This window comes from Poecilia reticulata, chromosome 3 (genome assembly GCF_904066995.2).
Source record: "Poecilia reticulata chromosome 3, P_reticulata-male-v2, whole genome shotgun sequence".
Classification (NCBI taxonomy): domain Eukaryota; kingdom Metazoa; phylum Chordata; class Actinopteri; order Cyprinodontiformes; family Poeciliidae; genus Poecilia; species Poecilia reticulata.
In genome coordinates, this window is record NC_088832.1 from 19,930,195 (window position 1) to 19,946,558 (window position 16,364).

General features: G+C 37.8%; 1 protein-coding gene and 1 long non-coding RNA gene across 4 annotated transcripts in view; one reads left to right on the top strand and one right to left on the bottom strand.

Annotated features, from left to right (window-relative positions):
- prtga (protogenin homolog a (Gallus gallus)) overlaps positions 1-13,902 on the top strand; it is a 36,589-nt gene extending 22,687 nt beyond the window's left edge. The window contains exons 11-19 of the mRNA XM_017303813.2: positions 3,346-3,441; positions 3,514-3,700; positions 4,117-4,244; positions 4,342-4,512; positions 6,979-7,158; positions 7,246-7,369; positions 7,463-7,604; positions 8,308-8,436; positions 9,095-13,902. Coding sequence (XP_017159302.1) covers positions 3,346-3,441; positions 3,514-3,700; positions 4,117-4,244; positions 4,342-4,512; positions 6,979-7,158; positions 7,246-7,369; positions 7,463-7,604; positions 8,308-8,436; positions 9,095-9,469 — 1,532 coding nt within the window. The 3' untranslated portion in view covers positions 9,470-13,902. The remainder of the gene's footprint in view (positions 1-3,345; positions 3,442-3,513; positions 3,701-4,116; positions 4,245-4,341; positions 4,513-6,978; positions 7,159-7,245; positions 7,370-7,462; positions 7,605-8,307; positions 8,437-9,094) is intronic.
- Positions 1,925-9,213, bottom strand: LOC103462530 (uncharacterized). 3 transcript variants are annotated; one of them, XR_533358.2, is made up of 6 exons: positions 9,122-9,213; positions 4,780-4,888; positions 4,354-4,499; positions 4,095-4,238; positions 3,478-3,692; positions 1,925-2,185 (listed from the first exon to the last, which is right to left on the bottom strand). It is a non-coding gene; the product is annotated as an uncharacterized LOC103462530 (long non-coding RNA). The 3 variants fall into 3 exon arrangements; XR_014086910.1 differs by having other exon boundaries at positions 4,095-4,499; XR_014086911.1 differs by having other exon boundaries at positions 4,095-4,499; positions 4,780-4,885; positions 9,122-9,212.
- Positions 13,903-16,364: the final 2,462 nt, after the last annotated feature.

Consider the following 16,364-nt stretch of genomic DNA (forward strand, 5'->3'; position numbering starts at 1 on the left):
TGACATTTCCTATAATCCACTTGGTGTAAAACACAGAGGCTGTGTCTTTTTTCTGCCAGCACCATTGATCCCTGAACTTTTAACTGTGGCAGTATCGGATTCTGCTGAGTCAGCAGCTACTAGAGCGATGTCGCCCCCCAACCACCATTTACAGTTATCGCTTATGACAGTCCCGATGATTAAAAGCTCACCATGAGAGGCAGGCATGTGTTGGAGCGGCTCCAGCTGGGTATAAATGGCTCGGTGGTTTGACCCTTCCTCACATGTGTACGCTGCTTGGAGGTGCATTTACTGCCCAGGCCTAAATACCCGTCATACCTGTTGGCACCAGTCGGCGCTGTGTGCACAAATGTAGATTTATGTCACGCCATGCTGCATCCCGTCTCACTCTGATGAAAAGTGTACAGAAACACTTGTAAGCGCTCTAAAAGGCAGAATTTTAAAAGGTTATGTCACGCTTAAGCTGTGAGTACGTCAGTGTACGTCCGAGAGTTGATTTGTGTGAGTAAGTTCAATAGAGACGAGGCGGGGGGGAGGATGATGGATGCCGTGGTGTGGGGGTCCATGCAGGACTTGACGTTTACGGCCCCCGTTCAGACCCGGCTTGCTGCGGCCTGGGGGGCTTTTCGCAACAGAACAAAACTTCAGGGGCCAGCAGGAATTAAGTTTCATCTGTAAAAGGAGGGAAAGAGAAAGGGGGGGAACTGCAAATGGTTCAAACACAACAATATACAAATGACTGAGCATCTTTAGTTCTGGCACCCAAAGCAAGCTCTGCAGCCATTTAAGGAGTACATAGTAGAGGCGAGCCTGTTGTGTATCATTTATCGTGATTAATTTCTTATAAGAATTTTGATATATCGCTGATTTAATAAATTCCAATTAATGACCTCTAGAACTGACCGTATTGTCAGCATTGTTATTTGTATTATTTTCTCCAATATTTGTTCTATAAGAGTATCAATAAATATGATTAAATGCAGTTACTGTGTGCAGTTTAGACCGTTTTTATGAGACTGGAGTCTTAACAAAGTATTATGAAATGTTTTACAACAATATTGGCGTTTGTGTGGCTATGATTGCTGTGTTGTGCAGTCACAACCATGCAGTACCTAAAAAAGAAATAATAAATCTTATTTACGATAAGGCTACGACAAAAGTTATTGTGACGGTTATCACAATACCACAAAATATAATAAAAATAAAGTCCATATCACCCACCAGTAGTACATATTATATAACAGGATATTTGAAATTGTATTTGCTTTATAGATTTGTATTTATGTATTTGATTTAGTCAAAATTCAAAATAACATTGTTTATATTTTTTGTACTTTTTTTGTTGTTGTATTAGTGTTTTTAAATAAACCAGTGTTTATTAGGCTATCCTAGATTATATTGATGTAACTTTGTATTTAGTCGCATGGTAATGTTTTGGTTTTACACCAGGAAGCCAAAAAACAGACCTATTGACTGAGTTGTCTCTTATCAGGATGCTGCTACATCCCTTTTTAAGCAGCAATTTAATTCCCACTCTTTGTGAGATTCCCTGGTTTTCCACTCACTTCCTCTTCTGGACCTCCCCCCTTTTCAGTGTGAGATGTGTATCCCCTCCTTTTGCAGGATTTAGCTTGCCCAGATTCCATGTCAAAGGTCATGGCCCAGATGTCAAAGCTTCCCCCCTCTCAGAGCTCCTCTTGCGCATAATTACGGCAGGCCCATTGTATTTGTAGAGCTGGGAAGAGGTGCGCTCTAAATGCCTCCTCCTGTTAAGAGGTGGACACTGGGGTCTAAACTTAAAAAAAAAAAAAAAGCTACTCTGGAAGTCAAGACAGTTCAAAATCTCTGAGTTTAGCTTTAAGTGATGCTGTTTCTGCTCAATTTTGATTAATTTCAGCATTTAAAAACTCACAGGAACCATTCATCTCATTAATCCGCTGCTCTTTATTGTCTTTGCAACTAATTGTTGCAGTGTAGGACTCGCCTCTCATCTCATATATCACTCCCACCTCCCTGGATTCTTTGGTTTTATCTCAGTCTGACCTGCTGGCCCTGCTGTGGCTTCAGTGAAACTCCTCGGGGCTGCATTGGGGGTGCAGGCAGCTCCGCTCCACCCCTGGCTAAACTTTTCAGCCTCCATGGAAACAAGCTCGTCCTCCTGTTGTCTTCTTGTCTTATGTCCTCACTGCAACAGATAGGCATGTTTGTCTCCTACTAAACACAAAATACTGTGAGGTCATGTCTTTTTATGTGTTTTTCAAAACTTGCCAACTAACTTTTTGAAATTAATAAATATTGTCCTAATCTTAAGTGATTAGGACAATCATTTAAGACACTTTAATCTTAAATGAGACCTACATTGCGAAATTCACATTTTTTCCACTTTTTTTTTTGCTTCCATTTGGGTCTCAACTTCTTCTAAAAACTAAAAAAAGTGCTAAAAAAAAACACCCAGCTGTTTTTCACAATAAGTTAATGTTTGTTTGGTGTCTAGAAATTGAGCAGTTTCTAAAACTATTTCTATATGTTACTTAATTTTATTAATACTATTATTATGCAACAATGTCAAAAAATTCCTGATTATTAAGCCGTTACCTAGCAACCCCACCCAAGCCCAGCCCAGTTACCCAGCAACCCGAGCAGAACTCAAGCACATTTAGTCAGCTGGTTTTACTGCTCTATACACTGTACAAATGAAAAGACAAGTGTTTTGTTGTTGACCAACTATTCAGAAACCATTTGTACAAACTAAAATCTAAGAATAATTTTGTATAAAATAAAAAATAAATAAAAATGTGATGAACATGGTTTGTAAAACCCATAAACGTATCCTAACATGTTCCAGGAAGAACAACATGTCCCCTTTAAAATGTGAAATCGTATGCAGCATTTAAATCCTGGCCTGGTCATTGTTTGAGGAGTAAAAGGTTCATTTGGTCAGATGGCCAGTGGGTCTTTGTGGTCACGGAGGTCACAAGTGCTGCTGACCGTCTGCAGCGCCCCCTCCCTGGGGATTCTGCCTCTCTGTTTGACCCCCAGATTCAGACCTCGAATCGAAGTGGCCACTGACTGAAGTGGCCAGAGAAAAGCCTTTGTCATTTGCTATCAAAAGACCCGAGCTGACAGGGTGATGGATAGTAGAGCTTCTCTGTTCTGCTGCCCTTTGTGGGGTTAAACTGACCAGAGGACTCCCATCACCAAGCATCTGCTCCGCTGGGCCACCTCTCTTTCCCACCACACCAGAAAATCCCACCGACCCCACACAGTCCAGCTCTCTTTTAAACTTTTAACCCAATATTGAATGAGTTATATTCATTTAAACGTTGCAACTGTTTCTCAATTCAGACCCAAGAAGGAAGTATCATGTCAAGCTGCTAGCTTACAACGCTGTTGGAGACGGGTACCAAGCAGATCAGACCATCAGCACTCCTGGATGTGTCTGTAAGTCCAAACCTGGAAAACCTCTGACTTCCTTACTTCACTTCAGCTGAACTAAATCTCAATCTCTGGTAGCTGTTCGAGATCGCCTCGTGCCGCCTCCACCGCCTCCTCACAACGTTCAGGCCCGGACCAACAGCTCCTCGGCCGTGTTTCTGTTCTGGGGCCGACCGGCCTTCACCTCCAGCCATGCACTGAACTACACTGTCCGCTGCAACCCAGTAGGACTGCAGAACGCCTCGCTGGTCCTCTACCTGCAAACGTAAGAACTGTCATGAAGATTAAACCAACTTTGAGGTATTTTTATTATTTATTTTTAGGACTCAAACGATTAATCGGAATAATCATGATTAATCAATTATTGAAATAATTGTCAACTAATTTAGTCATTGATTTAGGAATTGTTTCACATTTTCAGCTTAAATCCTGAAGTATCCATGTGCTGTTTGTGTTCCTGCATCCTCTGCACAGCTCCACATCTCCATCTCCTGGACACTTTAAACAGGCTGGCCCAGCTTACAATCTGAATAACATCAGTGGTGGCCTCATGGTGCCAGAAATAATTAATCTTACAGCTACAACTTTTTCTCTGTCTTTTAGCTCAAAGCCAGTTGAGCAAAGTGCTTCATTTAGTTGGTTTGATGTTGTTTTCTGACCTGTCATGTCTTCTCTCTGCAGAGGCGAACAGAGCCTTCTTGTGCATGATCTCGAGCCGAACACCAAGTATGAATTTGCTGTACGCCTTCATATCGACCAGCTCTCCAGCCCCTGGAGCCCTGTGGTCTATCAAAACACTTTCCCTGAAGGTAAGTTTAAATTTTAGCTATTATTTGAAGCTAAAATTGCTCATCTAATGGTACCGGTGCACATTTTGAGTTTGTTCTTTCCTCCATTATCTCTTAGCTCCAACATTACCTCCTTCCAACATCAAAGTGACGCTGATTGAAGAAGACACGGCGCTCGTTTCGTGGAAACTCACAGATGAGCCAAATGTGGCCGTAACACACTACACTATACTGTACGCCTCACAAAATGCCTGGATTGCTGGTGAATGGCAAGTCCTGCAAAGAGAAGGTGAGGAGGACAACAAATGGAGAAAGTATTCACAACTGTTCACAGACACAAACCTCAATTGGGTTTTTATGTAATTGGACACAAATGCAAAGGGATGCACTGTTTTCAACATTTTCTTTCTATAGAAACACTTTTTGCTGCAATTGCATCTTCAGACATTTTGAAGTTTGTCTCCATCAACAGTTATAGATTTAAACATTTGTGTATTTTCTTTGACAAGTAGCTCAAATGCAGTCAGACCTGATCAAGTGTGTCTGTGAGCATCACCTTTCAAGTTTTGATTTTAAGTTGGATTGATGTCGGGACTTTGACTGGACCGTTTGATCTAAACAATACCAAATCAGCTCTGGCTGGATGTTTAGGGTGTGTTGTCCTGCTGGAAGATAAATGCAAACCACATTTAAAAGATATGAATGGACATTTTTGTAAGTATGGATGCACAGTAGATAGAATAACTAATTCTCTCTGTTTTTACCTCAGAAAGAGGGAGGAAATGATCATTCGGATTAATCATGATGAATCCATTTTTGAAATAATCATCAATTAATTTAGTTAGTGGTAACTAGAGTACGCAGATTTGAAATAAAGGATATTTGCTGAGAAAGACAACCTATTCAGAACAGTAATTAGGCCAAGACTGAACAAAGATATAAACATTTTGCATTTGTGATAAAAACATCTTCATAAAAAATTTTCACCCAATCTTTATCTGGTTTAAATTCACTAAAGGAAGGCTATGTTATTGCATTTTAGGCAATAAAATCTTTATTTTCTTCTTTAAATCAGGAATTGAATTGTTGGTTTATTTATCATCTTTTTATGTAGTTCTAATATTGCATAAAAAAGGTTAAAGTGGTTGTTTTATCTGATTGTCAGAATAATCGATTACAAAAATAGTTATTAGTTATAGCCTACTCAGAAATATTTCAGACTTGCTGTTGACATCTAAAAAAACAAGTTATATCTGATTAAAAAGAAAAGGTTTGTTCTTTTTAACCTTAATTGGTTTTTACTATTTTAATTAAAATTCACCTGATAACTGATTTTTTTTTTTTGACAGACATCCTTTCAGAACATGAAAACTTCAAAGTCACACATTGCTGCTCCATGTACAGAGGAATATTGTCACAGTTTAGTAATATAAACCTGCTGTCTGGTGTGTGATGCAGTAGAGCTTCTCTTAAAGCGTAGATGACCCCAGGAAACACACAAGCAGAGCTCATAGCAACCCCCTCTGCCACTGGCCAAGAGGTCAGAAGTGAAGTGGTTCACAAAGCCTCCTTCCTCCCCCGTCCACCTCCCAGAAGCCCCTGCAGGGACCCTGGTGATGAGCTAGCAGGGCGGTACCAGGTTAGGGAATGTGGACGGCCCTGATCCCCCCTGACCTCCAGGTTTTACCCTCAGATGGTCGTCTAGTGAGGATCCACTTTGGCTGCATCGCAGCATCAAACTCTACACTGGTTCGCTTAGCATAAACAGAAAAGTTATAGTTGCAATTGAAAACAAAATTACTAATTTGCTTTTGTCATAGTGTTTTTGTTCTTAAAGTTGTTCTTTTAATTTCTATTTATATTGAACACAAGAAAAAGTGACTTTTTTTTTTTTTAGATAAGTTTAATTTAATGACTTTGTTATTCACTTAGACTAGAAATGGAAAATATTTCAAATTTAATATCAATTAAATTTGGCACATGTTGTAATCCTTGAATGCATTTTGACAGAGTGTGAACAAGTGTCAATTTTTTCAGTTTTCTCCTGTTTTTTTATGACCAACGTATAAAGTTAAATTGTGCTTAGACTAAGCTCTCCTTATTCTCTCCCACACAATTAATCAGATTAATCAATTACTGAAATAATTGTCAACCAATTAAATAATCATTAACTGGAGTATATTTTTTGCAATTTGCTAAAATAACAATACAATCAGAGCAGTAATTAAGCCAAAGCTGTACAAAAAATATATAAATTGTGCAATTATATTGAGAAACTGTCATTGACTGTAAATATTTGGCTGAGTTTTAGCTTCGCCAGGTTCAAATTCTGCTAAATATTATTGTGTTCAACATCTTCTACTAGCTAATTATTAATAAAAAAAATAAATAAACCAATAGATTTAACATTAAGTCAAGCAGGAAAGGGTGAGCTTTTCACATGTTGATGTTACAAGTATTTTTAAAGCTGCAGATGGATCCTTTGCTACAGTCAATCATATTTGGCAATAAAATGTTTTCAGATTTAAAAAAGGAATTATATTATTTGTCTATTTGCATTTTCTTAAGTATTCCTAATATTGTATAAAAATAGGATTAAGTGGTTGAATGAAAAATCTGCAGTATGTGAGTTTTCTTTATCAATTACTAAGTGATTATTAGCTGCAGCCCTTTACTCTCACATGTAAGTAAACAAGGCAAAAAAGAAAACATCATTTTCAGCTGTTTACTCAAAAAGTGTTGCGTCTGACCACAGGAAGCATCACCATGGCGCTGCTGGAGAACCTGAGTCCAGGCCAGGTTTACTTGGTAAAAGTTTCAGCATCCAACAACATGGGCGACGGGCCGTTTTCTGACGTGGTGGAGCTGACGGTAAGGGCAGACCTCTCCTCTGGTCATGATGCCGGACTTTCCCATGGCTCCACACACTCCACAGGTCAGTGAAAGCCACATGGCACACTCACGCTAGCTGGTTTTTGAAAATGAGACTGGGCTCGTTACTTCAAGTCGTGATCCACTGCAGGCTTTTCTGATGGCTTCTACCACCTGGACCAAAAGTCAATGACGGGGATCAGTGTGGGCGTCTGCATCGCTCTCACCTGCATCATCATCTGCGCTTTCATCATAGTCTGCAGGGGCAAAAACAGGTACGCAGCGTCTCTGAATGCTGGGGGCATTTATTTTCTCCATTTTTCCAGCTACTTAAAGTGTCACGCTTTCTGTTTTTTTTTTTTTTTCAGGAAACTATCAGCTGTGAAAACGTACGGAGACGGGGAAAGCACGTCTGCTGCAGCTGCAATACATGTAGGACCGGAGGGAGACGTGCAGATGGCCGAAGTGACTGTACCGATGATGAGTCAAGGTCATTTCATTGATGCAAAGGTAAATTAGTCTGCTGACCGACGTCAGATGCATCAGAAGTTATTTATAAAAATATTGCAATACTTTCTATTATATGGGGAATTTTTTTTTTCTTTTGCATTCCCTCGCAATTAAATTACCAAATACACCCCGTTCTTATTTTGTATAGAGTCACAAATGTTGATTTACTATTAAAGAGTCTCAGAGAAAATGTGTTTATGTATTCTTAACTCTTTGGTGCAAAAAACATGTTTGTGAAAGGTTGAGAAAATCATTCAGACTACCAACACAATAGAGAAACAATCAAAACTGACGTTTTTATTACCCTGTGAAAATAACTCAAAAATAGTCCGGATAGTTTGGATGTATTTTCAATTTTTTTTCCTTCATACGGAAAGTTTCTGTTTAAATCTCAGAAGGGATGGAAAGAAATAAAAAGTCCATGTTTGGCCGGTTTGCTTTTGTATTTTGCACATAGGTTTGTGGTGCATTTCTATCCTAAATAAAAAGGTATAAAACTTCAGATATCTCAAACAAGATGTTAACATACATGAAACACCTGAAATAATAGCAGAAAGACTTTCAGTATTCAATTGTGCCACACCAGCAAATTATTGCAAGGGAGCGCAAAGGAAAAACAAACCCTTCTTGTGCCTCATGGGTGCTGTATTATCAGAATTAATGTAGCATTTAGATTAAAAATGTTTGTGTTTTTTTACTGAAGGGTGGAACCAGCCTGATCATAAATTCTAACGGCCCTGTTCAGCCCAGCCCTGATTTAAAGAACAAGAAGAAGAAGAAGAAATGGTCTTTCTTTAGAAGTGCAGTGAAACAGGACAGGAAAATTGTGCAGGTAGGTTCAAGTTCTTATCTTTAAATTTAAGATGTAAAAGAATAAAGGGGGAATTTGCATTAATATTTCCAAGTGCAACTATTGGACTCAAATAGTCCAAAACACAAACATAACTTTATAGGAAGGGCTTCTCAAATTATGATTATTTTTGTAATCAATTATTCTGACAGTTAATCAAATATATAATTCTGCAGATTTTTCAAATAACCACTTATACAAAATTAGAAACACAATAACATTTCAACAATTAAACTTTTTAAAATTAGGAAATAAGTTTTTTATTGCCTAAAATGCAATAATAAAGCATTCCTTTAGTGAATTTCAACTGGAAGAAACTAAAACTAGGACACTTCATGAGTTCTGATTAAACATTCTTATAAAAAAGGTGTTTTTATTGTTAAACGTATATAAATTATACAGATTTTGCTTAAATACTGCTCTGAATATAGTTTTTTTTTTTAAATTTTATCAAGTCTGCATACTCCAGTTAATGTTTAATCATTAATTTGTTGTAATCAAATTGTCATGATTGATCCAGTTAATCATTTCAGCCCTAGTTTGTTGAACATGCTCGACAATTTGGTTTGAGAAAGTCTAAGTCAGGATTATTTACGGTGTCTTTTTCACAATGTTTGACCAAACTTTCTCTGTGCTGCAGAATGAAAGAAACGGCACACTCTCTTACCTGCCTGGCGCCACCGTGTTGACCTACGAAGAGGAGCTTTCTCCAAACCACCCTGCCACTCTTCAGCACCTGCTGGGTCATCCTGGTGACGCAGAAGGCTCATCCAACAGCGAGGGCAGCCATGAAACGGGCGACTCCGGGCGCTTCTCTCATGACGACACGGAGCTGACCAACTCTGGGCCCAACAGCCGCCCGCCGTCTCTGACAGAGGACGACGGAGGAGACTTTGACCATGGCGGGGAGCTGCTGGAGAAGAGTCCTGCTGACCTCAAGCTGAAGGAGTCTGTCGAAGCCAGCTGCAGTCATCAGGAAGTCCAGAGAAGTTCTCGGAGTGAACTCAGTGTGTAGCTGCGTCTGCGAGTTTGGATGTAGGTGTGAGTGTGTTTCAGGAAGAAAGGGAGTGTAATTCAATCATACAGCAGGTGAAAAGTAGGTTTGCATGTTTACGCCACATCTGGATTATTTGGTGATTATAAACTAAAAGAGAGTCGATAATTAGTTCACAAAAAGGTAACAAAATCTGCCTACTACCTGACTACATAGTAATTAATCAATAACTATCATAAAAGAGACATGATCAATATCAATAGAAAATATTTCCGATAGAATGATTAATAATTTTACTGAACTCTAATAGGTTTCCTCTGAGATGTAGAAAGACGAAAGGCTTTAACTGTGGTTACCAAGGTTGGTGGAATCAACTCACTCTTTGGTTACCTAGCAACAACCTGTTAAGTAACTTGAGCAGCAGCAGTTCAAGTTTTTTTTTCCATTGTGCCTCATCACTGCTTAAGAATAAAAATTAAAAACGGTGTGAAATGAGAAAATCTGTGTAATAGCACAAGAGGAAACTGGATTAACCAGTTTGGCAGTATTTCGGATATTTAAAACAAAGACCCTTTGCAACTAGTCACTTAATTATTTGCAGCGCCATGATGGACATAGGAAATGAGGCCTGTTTTCCGAAGTTGTTGCCAGTTTAATCATGGCGTCGCCTTGTTCGAGTCAAGCTAATTTGTCTTTGAGCTTAACACACCTGGTTGGAGCTCATAGACGGCGGTATTTACAAAAGTTTGACACTTAGAAACCGACCCGTACTTCCTCCCTCCTGACGTGTTGATCAAATTACCAACTTTGCCTGAGTTCAAACCACATGATTTATTTCACTGTCATGAACAGCGTTCTCCTTACGCAGGAGCAGACGTAAAGACTGACCGTTTTTTTTTTTGTATGCTAGGCTACGTGACGGTGGGGCATTGTTTCCATGGTTATTAATGGTTAGACGCTACCGTCTCCATAATGCGATACTTGACATCTTTCTAATCATACTTACTTATAAAGTACATGAACATTAGTCTTCTTACCTTGTAAAAAGCGTTCGCTGCAAATCAGTGATTACACCGAGGGCTGACAGTCATTATGATTGACGGCTGCTATCTATCCATCCCCGCCGTATCTTTCCTCGTTAAAAGTTATACAATAAAACGACAAGTTTGGTTTTCACGCTTCTCTGCTTGTGACTGCGCAGCACCACGTGACCATTTTAACTGCGAAATCAACTAAATAAAAGCGATATTAAGGTAGCGCATGTGTTTTTGACAGGTTTTACTGGAGCACATTGGTTGTTTTGACGTCCGTCGTGGCGGTGTGGGCGGAGTTTCGAAGAGAGTGACGTCACGAGCCGAGTGTCACTATTTGATCCGAAATGCTTGAATATCTTCCAGCACTACATAGCAAAAGTACACATCCAGAAACTAAACAAACAACTTTCTGCTTTATAGGTAGATTTTGTTACTTTTGCGCTGTTCTAGAATCAACTTGTCAAACACTCACTTAAAAATTATGCTGAAATTACCACAAGGTTTGAATGTGTGTGAGAGTTAAGTTTGAGAAAACAGTAAAGAAGCACAGTGATAGGAACCAACAAAGACGGTATGAAAGTGATTTTGTTTAACTTTTTCTATCTGTGAATCTCTTTTTTTTTTTTTTTTTTTTTTTTTTTTGTGTGTATATTTTGAAACAAAAATCTCACCCACCATGAATGTTAAAAGATTGTCTGAAATGTCAAAAAAAGGCATTTCTGAGATTATTTATGAGAGTTTATCACTGGAGCAGAAGGGAAATGTGAGTCCTTTTTGCAGATGATCTACCTCGGTTACCCTCAGGGCAAACCTTTCACTAAATATTTAATAACTACTTTTGTTGCATGGTGAGCTGTTTCAGCTGCATCACTTGCTATACTTCCTGATGACTGTCTCCTCCGTTTGTCATCTCTTTTCTTTTGCGTTGTTTGATTTGGCGGATGGTAAGGGCGCTGTAGCTTCCTCCTCTCGCTCCACCAGCTGTGTGGAATGAAGGCTTTAAACTTCACACCCACTTTGTTATTTAACCCCTCAGGTGTTGCTGAGGTACTGAGCCAGTATTAATAATATTTGTGTTCATTTTCTTTTTGTCCATTATTGAGTAATGGTATGAGAGAAATAATGAATGTCAGATTTTGTTCTGTATGTCGGTGCAGTTGCCCTTGCTACTCGCGTTTTATACTACCTCGTTTTAAGAGTTGTTTTTATTGTCGTCCTCTTTTCCTAAACTCAGGGAACAAGGTTTAGTACGTTTGAAAAGCCATGTGGTACTACATGGCGAACTGACAGGGTATCTTTTCAGTACTAACCTCTTTTAATGTTTTATTACCTTCAGAGAAAAAGCTGAAAATGTATTGAATGTACCTCTGACGTTGTGAGCACGCCGCTCAGACGTTGGATAGATTCCCCTCCCCTTTTGCAGTGTCTGTTTTTACAAGCGCCAGTGTTCACTTGATTTTGTGCAAACATTCACACCAGAAGTGCTTGCAGTGGCATATCTGAACAGAAAAGCTTTATAATTGGCCTTAATGTGGGCGGCGTCCCCGGGTCCGGGCGAAGGAGCCGCTCCACGTGAGGATGCGACACATGAAGAATGATTGTAGTGAAAGCGGTGGAAAGTGTTTAATCAGAGATTGAAGTGAAGAATGAACACCATAAAATGTTTTACCTCTAAAGAATCTATTTTTCTTAGAAGATAATGTACTTCCGAGGAGTACACCTTGTAGTTACTTTGTAGTTTGTTTGTTTTTTCTCTGCTAGCGTAGGTGAAGATTAGCACTTGTCTGCCACAAGTAGTTTATGTTAAAGGTGAATATGCAGCGGTGACCGTGACGCTAATACCCAAAGAGTTGTTTGCTGATTTATTTGAGTTTATTCAGGCCTCTCGGCTGATCTTTGGAGGACAGAGAAATAATCAAAGGAGACCAAAGTGGCTTCAGGGATCAGTTGAGGCGCTGCTCCTCAAACAAAGCCTTGCACATTAGTGGCCTTGGCCCGCGACGAAGAGTCCTGGAGGTTGTGGGTTGAAACTCTGAGGAAGTGTCCAGCTTCATGGAGTGACTTCTAATAATCAAGATTATGCACGCTGACCAAATTTTCCTTCTGCAGAGTTCCTCATAAGCTGCTGCAAACAGATGTAGATGATATTAAGAGATAAATATGTTATATTATATTGGTTAGTGGTCTGTTTTGCAGCAGCGCAGGTGCATGTAGATGTGCACCCACTAATTGTCTCCTATACAGAATAATTTAGAGAATACTTTATTAAATAAAAAAAAAAGAACAAATGTGTCATTATATTCAGATTTCTTGTCTATATTTTGATAATGAATCTTTTTTGAGAGTCACAAAATGTAATTGGAGCTTTGTTTGTAGACGTAGTGGGTGCTCAAATGTTGCCATGCTTCTGTGGCGTTAATCAGAGGACTCTGCAGAGGATTCAATCATATGAGATGAGAAGTGACACAATCAGTTTCAATTTCTTTTGAAAGGCAAACAATATGTACCAAAGATTTATTTCCTAATCCTCACCGCTGCACATTGGCCCAAATTCAGTTTATAAACATCCTATCTTTGTGTCAAATGATATTATCAGTGTTTTAATGCTCAGTTTATATCTTTTTGATGTTTTTTCTATAAGAGCAACCTGGAGATTGGATTTATTTCCACCTTAAGTAATGTTTTGTTAGTTTTAAATCAGGATAAGGTGCTGTTGTTCTTCCACTAAGATAAACAAAGACAGATTGTTTCAGTTGTAACTTCAGTGTCTTTGTATTTCATGTATTTGTGACTTAAAGACCCAATCTAGAATCTGACAACTTTTTTTATTTCTTTTTTTAACCTTACAGCTTTGTACGAAAGTGATATGCAGTGATAAAGATGACATCCTGCTTTTTAAAAACGAGGCTGAAATAAGTCCAGCTGTCATAAAGACTGGTTCACAGTTGGGTCTTTAAATCTCATGCAGGTGAACAAGTGCTACCTCATTTGTTTGTTGTATCTTCCTTTTTTGTTTGTTTCAGTGCAGAAGGATTGCTGCTCTTTCTCGTTAAAGGTGTTATGTTGGAATGATGTTCCTGTCCGATTATGTGAATTTGAAGGGATAAAGCACGGAGTGGATGTGACGCGCTCTCTGTTTTCTCCCTTTTCTGAGCCGTGGAGCGCTGTGGGTCATTTACAGTCTGACTCAGGGGGATCCACAGCCGCTTCCCCTCAAAAACACAGGTCTCAAGCTTTGAAATTGAATGTATCTTTTTGTAATTAGTATGTTATTTGATATTTTCTGTTATTGTTTTGTTATGTATTTGTCATAAAATTACAAGATGTTTTTTTTTTTTTCAAAATTGTTTAGAAAGAAGATTTTAGACAATTGCCTTATGAAAAAGTCTGATTCTCTGTTTAAATAAAATTACAAAAATCTCTGAGGTGTTTTTGTTTACATTGTTTTGAAATTGGCTTAGCTCTTTTATGTTTTTAGATTATTTGAATAGTCTTTAATGAAAATTGTGTTCTACACTTAAACTGCTACGATTTTGCTTGGTAGACTGTTTATATTTCAGGGGAAAATGTTTATTTTTCACATAAAAAAAGAAACATGGTTTTAAAATGAATGAAACATCACAAACGATGATCATGACTTATCTAACAGTGATCACAGTCAAATGTACTTTAATATAATTAATTTAGCAAAGGTGGGCGCACACGGACACTGAAAAATACTTTTGAAAGAAAGTGATAAGAAAGGATGCTAGAATATTGACTTTGAGTCTTAAATGACCTTTTTTTTTAAGCCTGAATTTAAATTTACTTCCTCTTAGCCATGATGAAAACAGTTCTATATTTAGACACTTTGCATTCAGAACACTTTTATTTAAATTGTTACTCACTGCAGAAGACAACAGAAAGATATCAGGTACTGAAGAAAAAACAGTTCTGCACAGTTGATACTTATAACTACGCAGAAATTTTAAATCACCTAAACTATTGAGGTCTCAATCTGTCGTTTTTCAGGCTTTCCAAAGGCATTTGAAGTTTTTGTTTAGATTTTGGCTGCCGATGTTCTCACTCGACGCGTAGAGGAAATAAAATTACAAAAGAAAATAGTAATGCACAGTGATTTGGCTAAGTAACTTTAATCTGATTAATGGATTTGAAATAGTTACTTGTTACTGGAAAAAAAAGTAACAAAAAAGCCACAGACAGTTTAAGTGAGAGAAGTGAATGAAATCCAGAGCTGATCATTTCACTTCCTGTTTTATTTTTCTTTACCAATAGAAAAGAAAAAATTACATTTATGCCCTGCTTCTGGAAAAAACATTTGCCCAGAGTGGTCCTGACCTGTGAGCATGAAGCTAACATTTACTGACATCTACTGGAGCTGCAGGTTAATAGCATGAAAACTGGTGATTTGAGCTACATTTCAAATAAATAGGCATTACTTCAAAAGAAAATCTATCAAACTCATTTTAGATATAATTTGTCACCTGTAGAGTAAAATGTCATAGACAGTTTTTTTTCCTATTAGTTTAGCTATTTAGCTAGCTTTAGATAAAGTTTCTGCTCTCACATACAGCACAAACGTGTCCAGGGTGGCGTCTTCTAATGCAGGAGCATCGGACTCATTTTTGTTTTGGGCCAAATCAAGATCATGAATGCTCTTAAAGGGTCAGTTGTACCAGAATATATTGATAGAAACCTGTTAACAAACTGTTAAAATATCAATGAATTCTTAAAATGATATAATAAAATTGAACATCATTTCAGTCCCCCTCCAGGATTTCACAATTGTTTTGTGATTTTTTTTTTTTTTGCAATGAAAATCAAATTTACAGTTTGTGGTACTAATTTGGAAATCTTTGCGATATTTGTGCTTATTTATCATGGTAAATGTGACATTTTATTACCGATTTTATAGATCGTGACATTAATCACGGCAGCTGTTTAGCACAAGTAAGAAAGCTTTTGACAATTTTCGAGGAAAATCTATCTGCAATAATCTCCCAATTATATATTAGAGAAGAAAAGTGCCGGGATTTATTGATTTTGCGTGAATTTTCATGATAATTTGCAAGAAACTGGAGGGATTAATTGATATAATTGGGCAATAAACAGATTAAAACTGCATTGATTTTATTAATAAAATATTATTTAAGCACATGTAGTGTTCAGTCTAGAACTTAGAGGGCCACATAAAAAACTACAGCGGACCGGATTTGGCCCACAAGTCTCGAGTTTGACACATGTGATCTAAAGCATAATCTGGAGTACATTCATTTGTATATTTTTTTTCTTTACCTGCATGTTATTAATGAAATCCCTTCATTAAAGTTGCTTACTTCAGTCATATTTTGAGAACATTGCAAGGATTTTAGCACAATTTGAACATAACACAGAGAAGAACCAGGATAGACTGGATAGGTGAAATCAATTACATAAAGATCTTGAGCTATTGCTGCTTGTTTCATATATTATGTCTTTCATCAACCAGTGATGTTACCTATAGATTAGAAGACTACACTCAGACATGTAAAGTTTAGGTTTTGCAGCTTTGTGAGAAGTTATTTATCATTAGGATTATAAATGCAGCTCGATTCTTGTTGTGATGTCATCAAGAATCAGCTTTTTTATTTGGTTTTGGCATTGAAAAATCCATACAACTTTACCCAGCCTCTATTTTCACAGTGGGCCTACATTTAGTTTGACAGATCACTACTGGGTGTATGTTTGACGAATCTTTATTTTAGGGTAATTTCAATGAAAAACTAACTATATGCCTGTAATTATTCGGTATGGAGAAATATAAAATATTAATTTAGCACATTCACATGCTAAATTACCCCAATTAGCTAGCTATTCGTGTAGTTTAAGTTGTTTGTGTTTTT